Source organism: Vulpes lagopus, chromosome 6, assembly GCF_018345385.1.
Source record: "Vulpes lagopus strain Blue_001 chromosome 6, ASM1834538v1, whole genome shotgun sequence".
Taxonomy (NCBI): domain Eukaryota; kingdom Metazoa; phylum Chordata; class Mammalia; order Carnivora; family Canidae; genus Vulpes; species Vulpes lagopus.
This window is the reverse complement of record NC_054829.1, coordinates 82,645,415-82,663,503: the sequence shown is the minus strand read 5'-3', so window position 1 is coordinate 82,663,503 and position 18,089 is coordinate 82,645,415. Positions and strand designations below refer to the sequence as shown.

Below are 18,089 nucleotides of genomic sequence, written 5' to 3'. Positions count from 1 at the left end.
TACTCAGTTGTTCAAGATAAGAAATCTAAGTATCAATGAGTCCTGAATTGGGGACTCATTGGGGTGAATAATCACCCCCTTCTCCCTTCTCCTCACATCTAATCAGACACTGGCTTCTGTCACATAAACTCCACTTGATACCCCCAATGGATGATCTATTTCCTTTGTTGCTGTATCCTCAGTTCCAAGAACAATGCCTGGCACCTACTAGATACCTATTCTACTCAAATCATTTACTAAACGAGTCAATCTGTCCTCTTCTGTCTTCAATGCCACGGATGTAGTCAAACCCTCAGGATCTCTTTGGAAAATCAGGTACATAGCTCCTGAACTAGTTGGCCCGCCTCTAGTAACTAGAGCTCCTGTTACCTTCTTTCCAATCCATCCTATAAACTGCCTGCCACAAGTTAAACTGTGAACATTCTAAATAAAGGATCCCAAATTTTCCCTGCCCCCATAATATAGCCTCAGGTTTAGCCCGTTCTCCTGCCACTTCTTCACTTTTAAAATTTCCTTTTACTACCTTCAACACACACATTTTAAAAAATTTAAATTCCAATAAATAAATAAATAAATAAATAAAAATAAAATAAATAAAAATTTAAATTCCAACTGTTCATTGAGGCATATAGGAAAGCAATTGACTTACTTGTATATTAACTTTGTATTCTACAACTTAGCTATATTTGTTTTTTAATTCCAGGAAATTTTTTTGGCTGATTCCTTAGGATTTTCTATGTAAACAATCACTGTGAATTAAGTTTTTGCCTCCTTCTCAATCTGTGTAAGTTTAATTTTCTTTTTTGGTCTCATTGAATTACTTAGAACTTTTGGTATGATGTTGAGTAGGAGAAGTGAGGGCAGATGATTCCTTATCAGGGGAAAGAATCTGGTTAGCTAGTTCCTCATTATGAAATACGTTAGCCATAGAGGGTTTTTGTAGATTCCTGATTTTAGGGAGAAAGAATCAAGTAATCTAGTTTCTCGCTGTTAATATTATATCAGTTATAGGCTTTTTTGTAGATGTTATCAAGTTGAAGAAATTCCCTCTATCTCTAGTTGAGTTTTTATCATGCATAGGGAGTGGATTTTGTCAAAGGCTTTTTTCTATACCTATTGATATGATCATATGATTTTTCTTTAGCTTGTAGATAGGAGACTATATTATTTTCAAATGTTGGAAGAGTCTTGCCTACCTGGAACAAATCTCATTTGGCTGTGGTATATATTCTCTTTACATATTGCCAAATTTGATTTGCTAATATTTTGTTAAGAATTTTTACATCGGGGATCCCTGGGTGGCGCAGCGGTTTAGCGCCTGCCTTTGGCCCAGGGCACAATCCTGGAGACCCAGGATCGAATCCCACATCGGGCTCCCGGTGCATGGAGGCTGCTTCTCCCTCTGCCTATGTCTCTGGCTCTCTCTTTCTTTCTCACTGTGTGACTATCATAAATAAATAAAAACTTAAAAAATGTTAAAAAAAGAATTTTTACATCGTGTTCATGACAGATATGAAACTGCAGTTTTCCTCTCTTGTAATATCTTTATCTAGCTTTGGTTTGAGGGTGATGTTAACCTCACAGAATCAGAAAGTATTTTCTCTGCTTCCATTTTTTGGAATAAATTGTAGAGAATTGGTGTGATTTCTTTCTCAAATGTTTGATAGAATTCATCAATGAACCCATTTGGCTTTAGTGCTTTCTATTATCAAAGGTAATTATTGATTCAACTTTTTTGATATAGGCTTATTCAGATTGTTTATTTCTTCTTGTGTGAGTTTTGGCAGATTATGTCTTTCAAAGAATTGATCTATTTCATCTAGGTTACCAAATTTATAGGCACAGAGTTGTTCATATTATTCCTTTATTATCATTTTACTTTTCATTGGATCTATAGTGATGACCCCTTCCTTTCACTACTGATACTAGTAATTTGTGCCTTCTCTTAATTAGCCTGGCTAGAAGCTTACCAATTTTACTGATCTTTACAAAGAATCAGCTTTTAGTTTCATTGACTTTTTAAAACTAATTTCCTGGGATCCCTGGGTGGCGCAGCGGTTTGGCGCCTGCCTTTGGCCCAGGGCGCGATCCTGGAGACCCGGGATCGAATCCCACATCGGGCTCCCGGTGCATGGAGCCTGCTTCTCCCTCTGCCTGTGTCTCTGCCTCTCTCTCTCTCTCTCTGTGTGACTATCATAAATAAATAAAAAATTAAAAAAATAAATAAATAAAACTAATTTCCTGGGGAGGAGAGTGGGGAGATGGGGTAACTGGGTGATAGGCACTAAGGAAAGCACTTGGTGGGATGAGCTCTGGGTGTTACACTATATGTTAGCAAATTGAATTAAAATAAATAAACAAATAAATAAATAAATAAATGTTAATGTTTGTCTTGAAAAAAAGAAAAGTCAACCTAATCCCCCCTCCCAAATAAAATAAAACTAATTTCCTATTTTTAGTTTCACTGACTTATGCTCTGGTCTATTCTAACTTTTATTGTTTCTTTCTTCTGCTTACTTTGAGTTTTAATTTCTAGTTTCCTAAGGTGGAAGCTTAGATTATTGATATTAGATCTCTCTTCTAATATATGCTCTGCTTGTACAACATCCCACAGATTTTGAGAAGTTGTATTTTTATTTTCATTTATTTCAAAATATTTTTGAATTTCTTTGGAGATTTCTTCTTTGACGCATGTGTTATTTGTGTATTTATTTATTTATTTTAAAGATTTTATTTATTTACCCATCATAGACATAGAGAGAGAGAGGCAGAGACACAGGCAGAGGGAGAAGCAGGCTCCATGCCGGGAGCCCGATGCAGGACTCGATTCCGGGACCCCCAGGATCCCGTCCTGAGCCAAAGGCAGGTGCTAAACCGCTGAGCCACCCAGGGATCCCCTGTGTGTTGTTTAAACCCCAAAAGTTGGGGATCCCTGGGTGGCTCAGCGGTTTGGCGCCTGCCTTTGGCCCAGGGCGCGATCCTGGAGTCCCGGGATCGAGTCCCGCGTCAGGCTCCCGGCATGGAGCCTGCCTCTCCCTCTGCCTGTGACTCTGCCTCTCTCTCTCTCCCTATGTCTACCACAAATAAATAAATTAATTTAAAAAAAAAAACCCCAAAAGTTTTGGGATTTCCTAGCTATCTTTTTCTTATTGGTTTCTAGTTTAGTTTCATTGTGGCCTGAGAGCATCCACTGTATGATTTCTATTCTTTTTAATATGTTAAGATGTGTTTTATGAGCCAGGATGTGGTCTATCTTTGTGAATGTTCCATGTGAGATTAAGAAAAGTAAAGGGCAGGCAGCGGTTTAGCGCCGCCTTCAGCCCAGGGCCTGATCCTGGAGACCCGGGATTGAGTCCAACGTGGGGCTCTCTGCATGGAGCCTGCTTCTCCCTCTGCCTGTGTCTCTGCCTCTCTCTATGTCTCTCATGAATAAATAAACAAAATCTTAAAAAAAAAATGCTCTGCTGTTGTTGTATGGAGTCTATAGATGTCAATTAGATCCAGTTGACTGATGATGCTGATGAGTTCAACTATGTCCTAACCAATTTTCTGCCTGTTGGATCTGTCAATTGCTGATAAGGGGGTGCTGAAGTCTCTAAGTATAACAGTGGATTCATCTATTTGTTCTTGCTGTTCTATCAGTTTTTGCCTCATGTATTTCAATGCTCTGTTGTGACGCTCTCCATTTTTTTTTAGACTTCACTCATTTATTCATGAGAGACACAGAGAGAGGCAGAGACATAGGCAGAGGGAGAAGCAGGCTGCCTGTGGGGAGCCCAATGCGGGACTCAATCCCAGGATCCTGGCATCACAACCTGAGCCAAAGGCAGATGTTCAACCACTGAACCACCCAGGTGCCCCCGATGCTCTGCTTTTAATCGAACATTTTATGATCCTATTTTATACCTTCTCTCTTAGCATATCAATTTTATATATTTTAAAATTTTATTAGTCACCTTCCAGTTTGCTATATACATTTACAACTAATCTAAGTCCATGTTTAAACACCAAATACTGTTTCATGGGTAGTACAGCAATCTTATAAGAGAATATTCCCAATTTCTGCCTCCCATCATTCCTGTCATTCATTTTACTTATCCATATACTATAAACATTAAAAAACTGTTGCTATTATTTTGAACAGAGTCATTAGGGTCATTAGACCAATTAAAAATTTTTAGGACGAAAGCGAGGGCCGCCGGGGAGGAAACAGACGAGCGAGTCTCACACCGATAGGCCTGAGCTGCTTGGAGACATGGAGGAGGCCAGTGGAGGTGGTGGAAATGATCGTGTGCAGAACCTGCAAAGTGAGGTGGAGGGAGTCAAGAATATCATGACCCAGGGATGTGTTGGCAGCTCAGCAGTTGAGTGTCTGCCTTTGGCCCAGGGAGTGATCCTGTGGTCCAGGGATCGAGTCCCATATCGGGCTCCCTGCATGGAGCCTGCTTCTCTCTCTGCTTGTGTCTCTGCCTCTCTTGTCTGTGCCTATCATGTACAAATAAATAAAAATCTTAAAAAAAAAAAAAAGAATATCATGACCCAGAATGTGGAGCGGATCTTGGCCCGAGGAGAAAACCTGGACCATCTCCGCAGCAAGACAGAGGATCTGGAGCCACATCGGAGCACTTCGAGACCACATCACAGAGGGTGGCTCAGAAGTTCTGGTGGAAGAACGTGAAGATGATTGTCCTCATCTGCGTGATTATTTTTATCATCATCCTTTTCATCGTGCTTTTCACCATCCATGCTATCCCCACATAGAGAGCCCCTCCCCCCACCCTGCCCTCTTCTTTAGGGCAACCCTCCATAGCAGGTGCCAAGAAGGGCCCTCTCTTCCATCTTGTCTGCAGGAAGTGCTGCTGTGTCCTCCTGCCCCTCACTCTGAGGCCCCTCTGCCACACTGTCTGCCCCAGGCACCTTGGTCCCCCGAAAGGAGAAAGCTGGACTGTGGCTGTTTTATGGGCCCTCCATGGTTGGAGAGATATCCTCCATGGTTGGAGAGATATCCAGAAGGCCCAGCATGGGGCTAGGATACTGACGGTGGCCAGTGGGCAATAAAAACCTTTCAGTATCCCTTCAAAAAATAATTTTTTTTTAAAGATTCTATTTTACCTTCATCTATTTGTTCTCCGATGCTTTTCCTTTATCCAAGTTTCTCATACTATTTCCTTTACTTTGAAGAGTTTTTTGCACGTCTTGTAAGGCAGGTCTCCTGGCAACAAATTTCTTCAGTTTTTGCTGAGAGACTCTTCCTCTTTCACTTTTAAAGGTTAATTTTGCTGGATAATATCTTACATTAGTTTTTTCTTTCAACATCTTAAATATCTATAGTCTGTTCTTGCTTGCATGGTTTCTGACAAGAAATCCAATATAATTCTTATCTGTGTTCCTTTATAGAAAAAGTCTTTGGGGCACCCGAGTGGTTCAGTGGTTGAGCGTCTGCCTTCAGCTCAAGTTGTGATCCAGGGGTCCTGGGACTGAGTCACGCATTGGGCTCCCTGCAGGGAGCCTACTTCTCCCTCTGTCTATGTCTCTGCCTCTCTGTGTCTCTCATGAATAAATAAAATCTTCTTCTTTTTTTCTTTTTTTAAAAAAAAGGTGTTTTAGGGCACCTGGGTGACACGGTGGGTAACTGACATTTAATTTCAGCTCAAGTCCTGATCTCAGAGTCATGAGATCTAGCCCTGCATTGGGTTCCACGCTCAGCACAGAGACTGCTTGGGACTCTCCTTCCCTCTCCATCCATTACTATTTCACTGTTCCTATCAGGTACTGCTCCAAAGAGTTTCTGCTCCCAGTAAGCTCTCTCAACTGTGATGCTATCTGCCAGTCTTTCCAGGTTTGGCAGTAGTTTGCCCTGTGACTTCAATTCTCTGGTAGAAATAAGAAAAACCATTGATCTTCAGCCTGTTTGGTCTTTTTCTTATTGTGAGGGTGGAGTGATGACTTCTAGGCTCTTCACATGTTCGAGCTGAAACCAGAAGTTGCCTTCAAACTTTTTTTTTTAGAAGTCCTTTCCCCATTTTCTCTATAAAGCTAGGCTGAAATAACCCTCTTTGAGAAGTTTTCCCAGCCCTGTCTCCACAAAATGTAAAGCTCTTCCCTGTGCACTCTAGCACTTGGTACAACTACAGGTATTTCACATGCTGTCTACTGGCTCTGTGGCTGAATGCCTGGAGAATCTGGCATACCTGATACTGGCTTATCTCTGCATTCCTAGCATATGCTATAAATCAATGTCTATTGAATTGAAAGGGAAAATGAACAAAACACTGTTCACTAATTAAAAACACAGTATTACTTTTATTTGGCTCACTTCTCCATTTATTAGAATTACCACATTTGGAGAGGCACAAAGCACTTTAAGTTTTACATGACTACAAAGTTATCACAAACCCAAACTTTTTAGCCACAGATATTTCACTTACTCTGTTTAAAGAAAAAGCCTTCAAAACGTTTGAGTTAGCTTAATACACAGAGACCCTGAATACACGAGAACTACATATTTTCAAATGCTTGCACTTCCTGTTCTAATAATGTCTTCTTTAAATGGGATCCAGCATAAAAGGGATTGAAGTATGTAAGATCATGATGCAAATGCTTTGGAGAGACAGTGAAATTAATCTGTACAACATTGTAAAAGATGTAGTGTGCACAGAAGTTTTGCAAGGATTCACTGAGCCATCTGTGCTTCCATGGCTTGTGCTGTCCATTCTGGTGCTGTCTGACTAATTTTCTCCAAAAGGTTATTCACTTGGAAACAAAGTGACTGGATCTGTTTGTCCCATGTTGGCAGAGCTTCTCGTGCTAAAAAAAAGAACAACGTACAAAGTTTAACATGACTCTAAATATTCACAGCATGTGTGAGTTAAAAGATAAATATACAGGGCAGCCCCAGTGGCGCAGCAGTTTAGCGCCACCTGCAGCCTGGGGTGTGATCCTGGGGACCCAGGATCGAGTCCCACATCGGGCACCTTGCATGGAGCCTGCTTCTCCCTCTGCCTGTGTCTCTGCGCCTCTCTCTCTCTCTCTGTGTCTCTCATGAATAAATAAATAAAATCTTAAAAAAAAAAATAAGAAAATAAAAGATAAATACAGTAGTATTAATTTTCAAAAATGTACTCCAAAAATCTTGGTTAATAAAATTAAGCTAATTAAGTGATATTAAGGAAAGTACCCAAATAACTGGCACAAAGTACAAAACAAAAAAACATACACACATTATTATTATTCATGAAAACAAAATAAAACCAATCAAAGCATCTCATTCACAAAAACAATACAAACCTCACTGAACCCATCTCATCACCAGTTTCTTGATTCATAAGACACTGCCACCTACTGGAGAAGGCAAATCTATTTATATAGGCAAGGTTCTCTCCACTGGATTCTGAGGGATGGTTTAATGTTAAAAACAAAACAAAATAAAAAAACTCAACATGAAAACACCAGGATTTTCTCTGCACCAGCAATATGCAGTTAGAAATGATAAACCTGGTGGAATATTCCAAACAAAACAGCACCCAAATTTGCAAAAATGGGCATAGAATTAATGAAAATAACTGAAATAAAAATTTTTAACAAAAGACACAAAATAACTTGAGTAGACACAAACCACAGTCTCAGATGGAAAGATGCAATAGCATAAAAATAACAGTCTTTCCCTATTAATATATAAATCTTTAAAAGTTACAAAGATAATTCTCCTTTTCTCTGTTTTGCTTTCTAAATAAGATAAAATTATTAAAATTAATATTGAAGAATTGACGTTTGAAAATAGTCAAGATAATTTTGAATATTAAGAACAATGGCAACATTGTAGTATATCTCCACAGTGGGATAAAGTACTGCTTACATGCTACAACATGAATGGAACTGGAAAGCTCCATGTTAAGAGGGATCTCTGAGTGGCTGAGCGGTTTAGCGCCTGTCTTCGGCCCAGGGCATGATCCTGGAGTCTGGGGATCGAGTCCTGCATCAGGCTCCCTGCAGGGAGCCTGCTTCTCCCTCTGCCTGTGTCTCTGCCTCTCTCTCTGTGTGTCTCTTGTGAATAAATAAATAAAATCTTTAAAAAAGAAAAAAGTCATATAGTGTATGATTACATTTATATGTAGTATCTAGAATAGGTAAATTCAAAAGATAAAATTCAGACTGGTAGCTGCCAGGAGTTGGGAGAAGGACGGATGGAGAGCAATTGCTTAATAGGTACAAGATTTCCTTTTGGGAATATGAAAATGTTTGGAAGTAGGTAGAGTTAGTGGTTACTAAATGCCACTGAATTGCTTACTATGTGAATTTCAACTGAATAAAAAATAGTAGTGGAGGGGTAATAGATGCTTTTCCAACAGTAAGATTTACTATAAATTTGTTTATTACCATATTGTTACAGGTCAATGGAACCAAAGAGATTATAGAAAGAGATCCAAAGATGTATGTAGAACCAAATTTTTGTCAAAGATCAGAAAGTATGTTTTACTTAATAAATAGTACTTGCAAATTAGCAATCCATCTTAAAAAAAAAAGACAAACAACTAGACCATACCCTAAAATTATACACAAAAATGAACTGTGGACAGATTATGTTTCTAAGCATAAAATAAATAAAAATATTAGAAGAAATTTTAGAAAGATTATTAGTTTTACCCCGAAGTGAATGAGACCCTTTTTAAGTCAATACAGGAAACTAAAAAGCCTTAAAATTAAAAATTGATGTTTGGCTGCATAAGAATTTTAAAATGTGTTTATGGTACGCATTGCCTTACTTCAGAAACATGACTGACAGAATGGGAAAAATATTCCTAACACATATAACCAACAAGAGTTTAAATTATCATTAAACCCAAAGCTATAACAAATTGACACTGAGCGGTCTGAAGAAGAGGTATAGGGGAAGGAAGGAAATAGAGCAGAAAAACTAACATCAATTCACAGAAGAGGAATGCTAAGGGCCAATACACTCACTAGTGCTAAGGAAATACACACTAAAACAATAATGTAGCTCCCCCTCATAAATTAGCAAAAGATAAAAAGGAATAACATACAGCTGTTGAACATTCATCCTCTCATATTAGTCAAAGTGTAAATGGCTACATTTTTCTGGAAAGCAAGCTAGCAGTTTCCATTGAGGATCAAATACACATATTCTTTGATGCAATGTTATCACTTTTAAGACTTTGTTCTACAGAAGTAGGTATACCAGTATATAAAGGTTCACACAAGGAAACTACTTGGATATCCATCAATAGATGAATAGTTGAACTCCATGAAATACTACACAGTTTTTTTTTTTTTTAAGATTTTATTTATTTGTTCATGAGACACAGAGAGAGAGAGAGGCAGAGACATAGGCAGAGGGAGAAGCAGGCTCCATGCAGGGAGCCCAATGGGGGACTCGATCCCAGGACTCCGGGATCACACCCTGGGCCGAAGGCAGATGCTCAACAGCTGAGCCATCCCGGAGTCCCAATACTACACAGTTATTAAAACAAGTAACTTTGATATATATCTACTGACTTGGAAATTGTACATGGTATTTCAAAAAGTTTGTAGAATACCATGTACTTTAAAATGCCACTTTTAAAGAAACTATGTTTTTACATATCTATATAAGCATATAAAAAGATACACAAGACTTTAGTATTAGTTATGCCAGGGAGAGGAAACATATGATGAACTCTTCCTTTATTTATACTTGCAATGGTTTACCTGTTATTATGAGCACATTTTCATTGCAATTTCTTAAATTTAAGAAAATTAGAAAAAATATTACATACTCTATTAAGTTAGTATACATTAATATAAGCCGTCCTTGCACTTGGTGACACCTCTGCTATACTATTCATTATGTACTGTATTTGTTTATTCAATACTTATTTAACAAAGTATGGGGCATTGGAACACATGTTGGATATACTATACCACAGAGCAAAAAGAGACTTAATATCTACCACCAGAAGCTTAGCTGGGAAGCAGAAACAGACATTTAAACAAATGGTTACAGAAATGACAGTAACTGTGATTAATGCCAGGATGAAATTCAGAGTGACATAAGAATATATAACTATAAGCCATACCTAACCTGGAGAGTCAGGAAAATCATTACCAATTAACATGGCTTAAACTACAACACAGGGACAGAGATAGCTGAGAGGCTGCTGCTGGAGCGGAGTGGATATTTCACAATGTCTGATGTAGGAAGGAATTTACAATGCTAGAAAAAGCTAAAAAGACTTATGTGGTTGGATTGGAAAGTTCTAAAGGATCAGGTAGGACCTATTTATCTAACTTTGTCCTACAAGTCATGGGGGAGCATGCATTACAGTATCAGAGAAGAAAGTAACATGATTTAATACTTTGGTTTTCATTTGTTTTGTTTGCATTTTTAAAAGATCACAATCATTCTGGCTGTACTATGGCAAATGGACTAGAAAGGAACAATTGCAGACATGAAGGAAAAAGCCCAGAAGGTAGGGGAGATTTCAGAATAGGCAGGAAGAAACGAAGACAAGTATGTGGATTCCAGATACATCAAGGAGATAAAATGGAAAGGATTCTAGGCAGCAAAGAAGAGGGGTTAAGGATAAGCAATCTGGAGAAAGTGAACAATGCAGCTTTTGGCTGGCTGGCTGGCTGTGGGAGGGAGACAGGGAAGAGAGATAATGAATTCAGTTTTGGATATGTTCATTCTGAGATGTTCAAAAAACCAATGTGGAAAATGCCTATTAATCAATTAACATCACTGGGTCTAGGACTCAGAAGAGAAAGTTACACCAGAAAGGCAAATATAAGCATTGTCTACATAGAAATGGCAACTGAATCAGTGGGTATAGATGAGATTACCAAGGGGAATTTAGTAGAGTGAGGAGGAAAAGGCCTAGAGTAAGCCCTAAGCAACTGTGATATTCATATTTACAAGTACTACAGTATCTACAAAGATGACTGGAAGAATACCTGGAGAAGGAGGAGGGAAGGCAGGAGAATGAGGTGAAGGAGATGAAGGAATCAAGATGGTGTGGATGGTGGGAATGATTCACAAAGGAGTGAAGGACCAATGCTACTCAATATGTTGAAAAGTCAAAATGAGGCCTGAAAGATAAAAGATCTTTGTTAAAATGGGAAAGACCCAACTATGTTTAAATATTGATGGAAAGAAGCCAACAGGGTAGCCCAATGGCTCAGCGGTTTAGTGCCGCCTTCAGCCCAGGGCCTGATCCTGAAGACCCAGGATCAAATCCCACGTAGGGCTCCCTGCATGGAGCCTGCTTCTCCCTCTGCCTGTGTCTCTGCCTCTCTCTCTATCTCTCTGTGTGTCTCTCATTAATAAATAAAATCTTTAAAAAAAAAAGAAAGAAGAAAAGAGAAAGAAAGAAAGAAAGAAAGAAAAGGAAAGAAAAGAAGGAAAGAAAGAAAGAAAGAAAGAAAGAAAGAAAGAAAGAAGAAGAAAGAAAGAAAGAAAGAAAGAAAGAAAGAAAGAAAGAAAGAAAGAAAGAAAGAAAGAAAGAAGGGGATGCCCGGGTGGCTCAGCAGTTTAGCGCCTGCCTTCGGCCCAGGGTGTGGTCCTGGAGGCCCGGGATCGAGTCCCATGTCAGGCTCCCTACATGGAGCCTGCTTGTGTCTCTGCCTCTCTCTCTCTGTGTCTCTCATGAATAAATAAATAAAATCTTTAAAAAAATAAATAAGTAAAAATAAAAAAGAAGCCAACAAAGCAAGAAAGAACGAAAAGACAAAACAATTGCTAATTTCAGGTCCTAAAATGTTGTTTTGGGGTTGGGGGTAGAGGTCAGAGAAAGGATCCAAAGCACAAGCAGAACTGGAAAGGGAGTCAGAGGGGGATCCCTGGGTGGCGCAGTGGTTTAGCGCCTGCCTTTGGCCCAGGGCGCGATCCTGGAGACCCGGGATCGAATCCCACGTTGGGCTCCTGGTGCATGGAGCCTGCTTCTCCCACTGCCTGTGTCTCTGCCTCTCTCTCTCTCTCCCTCTCTCTGTGACTATCATAAATAAATAAATAAATAATTTTAAAAAAAAAAAAAAAAAAAGGAAAGGGAGTCAGAAATCACCTCCAGTATAACACAAAGGAAGAAAAAGATATAATCACAAGATATTTAAAATTCAGAAGTTTTTATAAATCTGATAAATAAGTTAATCTAATTTCACACAGATAGACTTTTTTTTTTCTGTGAAATAGGAAACAAGGTTTGTTGCTGAGAGTGAAGGAGGGGAAAAGTCCGAGACTTAAGAAAAATGAAATCTGAAATACTCACTGGAGAGTAGGAAAAAAGAGTGGATTAGAGAAATACACCAAGAATCCCAGGTACTACTGAAAACTCAAGACCTTGAATATGCAGTGGTAATCAATCTCTCTGGTGTTCTGACTCTTCTCCAGCAACATTAGTTGGCCACTTAGGCACAGGGATGAAAAAGATGGAGGATGGGTTCATTGCAGGTGAAGTTTTCCTGGACAGCCAGGACAAAAAGTTAACAGGCAAGTGATCTAGGACACCTGTAAAATAGTAACTGAAATAATGATCAGGGCGCCTGGGTGGCTCAGTCGGCTGAGTGACCAACTCTTGGTTTCAGCTCAGGTTGTGGTCTCAGGTCCTTGGATTGAGCCCTGTGTTGGGCTCTGTGCTCAGTGCAGCGTCTACTGGAGATCCTCTCTCTCTTCCTCTGCTCCTCCCCTGCTCCCACTCTCTCTCTCTAAAATAAAAATAAATAGAATCTTAAAAAAAAAAGATATAAGGAATCATGGATGCTAAGATGGATAGGAAGAGGAATGAAGACAAAAATGGGCAGGGCTGACGGGAAGAAAGTAAACATTAAAGGACTGGAGGCTTGAACGTAGTCAAGGAAGAGCTGAAGTACAAGTTAATGGACACAGACTGCTGGAAAGAGGAAAAAGCTTACGGTGGGAATGGGATATTTCAAATTCAAATTTTACAGGTAGAATGGTTCCAGGTACAGCAAGGCCCAGGTTCTGTGGAAATGAGGTAGCAATAGGGGCTGAGGAGGTGAAAGACACTGAGAGTCAAGAGATCAACTTCCCTGTCTGCCTCCAGGAGTATAATGTGCTGCTGCAGAGGAAATCCACAGGTATTCCCACATGCCTAATACACAGTATGTGGCAAGTGATGAGTAAGTGAATGAACTGGTATAAGGATTCCAGTTTCAAATTTTTACACTGCATTAAAAATGCATTAAGTAGATTCATGAATATAAGTTTATAAAAATTATTTTACATTGTTTCTTTTGGAAATAAATTCATTCCAGCAAGAAAATACTGGGTCAGAGGAAATTGTTCAACATGTCCTATTTATAAATATGCAAGTTTCCTCCCATTTTATTATGACAGAAATAAGCAAAACCTCTTACTTTCAAAATGAACTATTCCATCAATCTGATCGATAAATCCATTCATACGTCCTTCTGTTATCATTTGTGATGCTATTTTTTCTGCCTGTAAAAAAAAAAAAATCCAAAAACCAATAAACTCTCATAAACATCAATGATCATATCTACCAGTTACTCACATAGAAGAGAACTGAAATCTCTTAGTTTAGCTACCACACACTTTTGGTATATGTTCACATGTCATTCATTACAATATTAATCTTATAAATCTGCCTATTTTATCCCCCAGTTCTTTCTGGGTATAATTGATTAATTTAACTGGGATGTGTTTTACCTGTTGTGAGACTTTGGACAAGAACCTTGCACTTCTTACTGATTTTTTCTCTGCTTAAAATCAAACTAACAATTTTTCTTTTCACGGAGATCCATCCACATCTCAAAAACACCTCAACAAGCTAGTTTTTCCTTTTATTTCACTTAAATTTTCAGTGTTTGTCACCTAAAAAATTCTTTAAGAAAGTAATATTTTTGAAGAAAAAAATTAGGAGGAATGATTTTCAAATTTAAAAGAGAATTAAAAAGGGGTGCCTAGCTGGCTCAGTCGGTAGAGCTTGGGACTCTTGATCTCAGGGTTGTGAGTTTGAACCCCACACTGGGTATAGAAATTACTTAAAAAAACAAACATTTTTTTTAAAAAAATAGATAAATAAATAAAAATTAAAAGGATTTTAAAGACAAAGGGAACTAAAAGGCCCTCTACCTAACTCCTAAAAACATGTTTCATGTTTACTATATGTAGGCAAACTGGCTTATGATTTGGTCATTTTAGTAATTCTGCCCATCTTCACAATCCATCATAAACAGACTGTACTAGCGGGCAGCCCAGTGGCTCAGCGGTTTAGTACCCCGCCTTCAGCCCAGGCTGTGATCCTGGAGACCTGGGATGGAGTCCCACGTCAGGCTCCCTGCATGGAGCCTGCTTCTCCCTCTGCCTGTGTCTCTGCCCAACCCCCCTCTGTCTCACGAATAAATAAATAAAATATTTTAAAAAAATAGACTGTACTAGCATTTATGGTTACATATATATTCACTTCCCTAAGTCTAAGCCTGAAAAGAAAGTATCTTTTAATGGGAACTTAAGCTTTGGTTCCCAAATTGCTCATTTCCCATACGTGTATTTAGTGTATACAAGTAAAGGAACTGTGTTAGGAAATTCTGCATTAAAATTTCACCAACAGATAAGAGGGGATGTGACCCATTACTACATGACTTTAAGGTATTCAAGTTAAGTAAAAGTAACGCTGATTACATATTTTTACTCTTATTTAAAATTAAGAGAATGTTTTTATTTTTATTATTATTTTTAAAATATTTTATTTATTTATTCATGATAGAGGGGGGTGGGGCAGAGACAGAATAGCCTGGAAAATTACCATAGTCATTCTTTCAAACAGATGATATATTTAACCTTTGAGTCAATCTAGAGCAGAAAAAAGAAGTAAAGCATGTATCAAAATCTTAAGTTCGTCAGAAATCAGAAACCAATAAGAAGTAGATTTAAACAGACACTAAACAAAGATTCTCACAAAATGGGTATCATAACCTGAAACCCCCTTAAGATTTTCATTCTAGATCACCTTATCATAAAATACAGTTTAAACAAAGCAAGAAACTGAGACGATTCCATTATAGTACTACTTTTACATTCAAATCATTTATTTCCATTTTCCTGAGGCTTTTCATGTACATTTTTATTACAGTTGCCAATATTTATCAATTACATATTTTCTCACTGCACCAACAGTTTAGTCTGTTTTTTATATATTGGAAACAAGAAAATACCTTAGCTGCAGGGATCTCTAGAAGAGCTCCAAGTTCTTCAAAAGTAATATTATTATATAATTTGCTTGCAGACAACAAATTGTGTTCAATAACGGCTCTGTCCAAGATGCTAGAACCTTAACATAAATAAGACAGTTATAAGCTTGAAACTTATTTTATACTTTTTTTAAGAAAATGATTTATTGGGCACCTGGGTGGTTCAGTTGGTTAAGCAACTGCCTTTGGCTCAGGTCATGATCCCAGGGTCCTGGGATTGAGCTCCGAATTGGGCTCCCTTGCTCACTGGGGAGCCTGCTTCTCCTCTTCCTGCTTTCCTCCTGCTTGTGCTCTCCCTCACCATTTCTCTCTCTCTCAAATAAATAAAATCTTAAAAAAGAATTTAAAAACTGAATTGAGAGAGAACGAGCAAGTGGGAGGGAGGGGCAGAGGGAAAGAAAGTCTTAAGCAGACTTCATGCAGAGCAGATAGCCCGACATGGGACTGGTTCTCATGACCCTGAGATTACCACCTGAGCCAAAAACCAAGAGTCAGATGCTCAACAGACTGCACCACCCAGGCATCCCTTGTTTTATATTTTTAAAAGACTCATCTTTTTTTTTCTAAAAATTTCTATGCATGTAACAACCCATAATCATTGTCTTTACTCCTTTCATTAAATTGTCAAAGTAAGGAAAACCCCTTATTTGATAGAGTTTGAATAATATACAACTAAATACAGATAACATATTTAGAAAATGAATGATTGGCAAGTAGTCACCGACTGGCTGAACAGATTTAAGGTTTGGGGTTCTATTTCCTTAGGGTAGCTATCAGATTCATTGACTTTACTTTTCTTGCTATCAGCACAAACATTTATTAGCAAGAAACAGCAAAACCACCATGCAACCTGTTCGGCAATCTTGATAAAGTCAATACACATACAGCTCAGTAGAAATACCTCTTTTCTTTTGGGCATTCTATAAGCATCTTACTGTGAGGCAAAGACAGAAATGCTTCCATGCTGGAAGGTAGGGCCAGCTAACCATGAATAATCAATTATAGCATCCTCCTTTAAGTGAAGTAACATAAGGCCTGACAAAGTGCTGGACATAAGGCCCCATATTCTGAAGGTGTCTGACTACTAGGCTTATCCAATTCTTTTTTTTTCTTTAAATTTCAAGTTTTATGGAGATATAATTGACATAATATTGTTGTTGTTTTTAATTTCAATGATTTTTTCCAGTTTTTATTTAAATTCCAGTTAGTTAACATACAGTGTAACATTAGTTTCAGGTGTAGAATCTAGTGATTCATCACTTGCTTCCAATACCCAGCGCTCATCACAAGTGCCTTAATACCTATCACCCATTTAACCAATTCCCCTGCCCACTTCCCTTCCAGTAACTTTGTTCTCTATAGTTAAGAGTTTGTTTTCTGGTTTGCCTCTTTCTGATTTTCATCTGTTTTGTTTCTTAAATTTCACACAAGTGAAATCCTACAGCATTTGTCTTTTTCTGACTACTTATTTTGCTTAGCATAATACTCACTAGCTCCATCCATGTTGTTGCAAAAGGCAAGGTTTCATTCTTTTTTATGGCTGAGTAATATTCCATTGTACATGTATCTCTTTGAATCTCTCGGTATTTTGTATCCTTTGAGTAAATACCTAATAGGATAATTGCTAGATGATAGAACAGCCTATTTTTAACTTTTTGAGGAACCTCCATACTGTTCTCCAGAGTGGCTGCACCAGTTTGCATTCCCATCAACAGTGCAAGAGGACTCCCCTTTCTCTGCATCCTCGCCAACACTTGTTGTTTCTTGTGTTGTTAATTTTAGCCATTCTGACAAGTGTGAGGGGATATCTCATCGTAACTTTGATTTGTATTTCCCTTATGATCAGTGATGTTGAGCATCTTTTCATGTGTCTGTTAGCCAACTGTATATGTTCTTTGGAAAAATGTCTATTCGTGTCTTCTGCCCATTTTTTAACTGGATTCTTTTTTGGGTGCTGAATTTTATAAGTTCTTTATATATTTTGGATACTAACCCTTTATCAGATATGACATATAATAATGTATTAGTTAAAGATGTATAACATAATGATTTGATATATATACACATTATGAAACAATTACCACAGTAAGCTTAACTAACATCCATCACCTCACATGATCAAAAATTTTTCTTGTGGCGAGACCTTTTAAGATCTACTCTCTTAGCAACTTTCAAATATAAAAACCATAATAGGGGATCCCTGGGTGGCGCAGCGGTTTAGCGCCTGCCTTTGGCCCAGGGCGCGATCCTGGAGACCCGGGATCGAATCCCACGTCGGGCTCCTGGTGTATGGAGCCTGCTTCTCCCTCTGCCTGTGTCTCTGCCTCTCTCTCTCTCTGTGTGTGACTATCATAAATAAAATAAAAAAAATAAAAAAAAAAAGAAACTTAAAAAAAAAAACTATTAAAAACCATAATAGGGCAGCCCCGGTGGCGCAGCGGTTTAGCGCCGCCTGCAGCCTGGGGTGTGATCCTGGAGACCCGGGATCGAGTCCCACGTTGGGCTCCCTGCATGGAGCCTGCTTCTCTCTCTGCCTGTGTCTCTGCCTCTCTTTCGCTCTCTCTGAATAAATAAATAAATCTTAAAAAAAAATATATAATAAATGAGAAAATAGGAAGACTTAATATTGTTAAGATGGCAACAGTCCCTAAGTTGATCTATGGACTCAGTGTAAACCCTATCAAAATACCAGCTGGCTTTTTTTGCAGAAACTGACAAACTGATTTTAAAATTCATTTTATTGGGATTCAGAGGAGTCAAAATAATCTTGGAAAAAAAAACCAAAATCCAAAAACACAAGGTTGGAGAACTCACACATTCTGATTTCAAAACCTGCCATAAAGATAGAAACAAGACAGTGTGGT

The 18,089-nt window shown here is 38.3% G+C and overlaps 1 protein-coding gene and 1 pseudogene across 2 annotated transcripts in view; one reads left to right on the top strand and one right to left on the bottom strand.

The window, feature by feature from the left end:
* Positions 1–4,255: 4,255 nt before the first annotated feature.
* On the top strand, positions 4,256–4,761 carry LOC121492806 (annotated as a pseudogene).
* A 1,545-nt stretch (positions 4,762–6,306) lies between these two features.
* Positions 6,307–18,089, bottom strand: part of COPS4 (COP9 signalosome subunit 4) — a 41,262-nt gene continuing 29,479 nt past the window's right edge. Inside the window, exons 8-10 of one of the 2 annotated variants that reach the window (XM_041760005.1) lie at positions 15,190–15,305; positions 13,369–13,453; positions 6,307–6,807 (exon numbers count right to left, since the gene is read on the bottom strand). In XM_041760005.1, coding sequence (XP_041615939.1) covers positions 6,674–6,807; positions 13,369–13,453; positions 15,190–15,305 — 335 coding nt within the window. In that variant the 3' untranslated portion in view covers positions 6,307–6,673. The remainder of the gene's footprint in view (positions 6,808–13,368; positions 13,454–15,189; positions 15,306–18,089) is intronic. The other variant, XM_041760006.1, reaches the window with a different exon arrangement.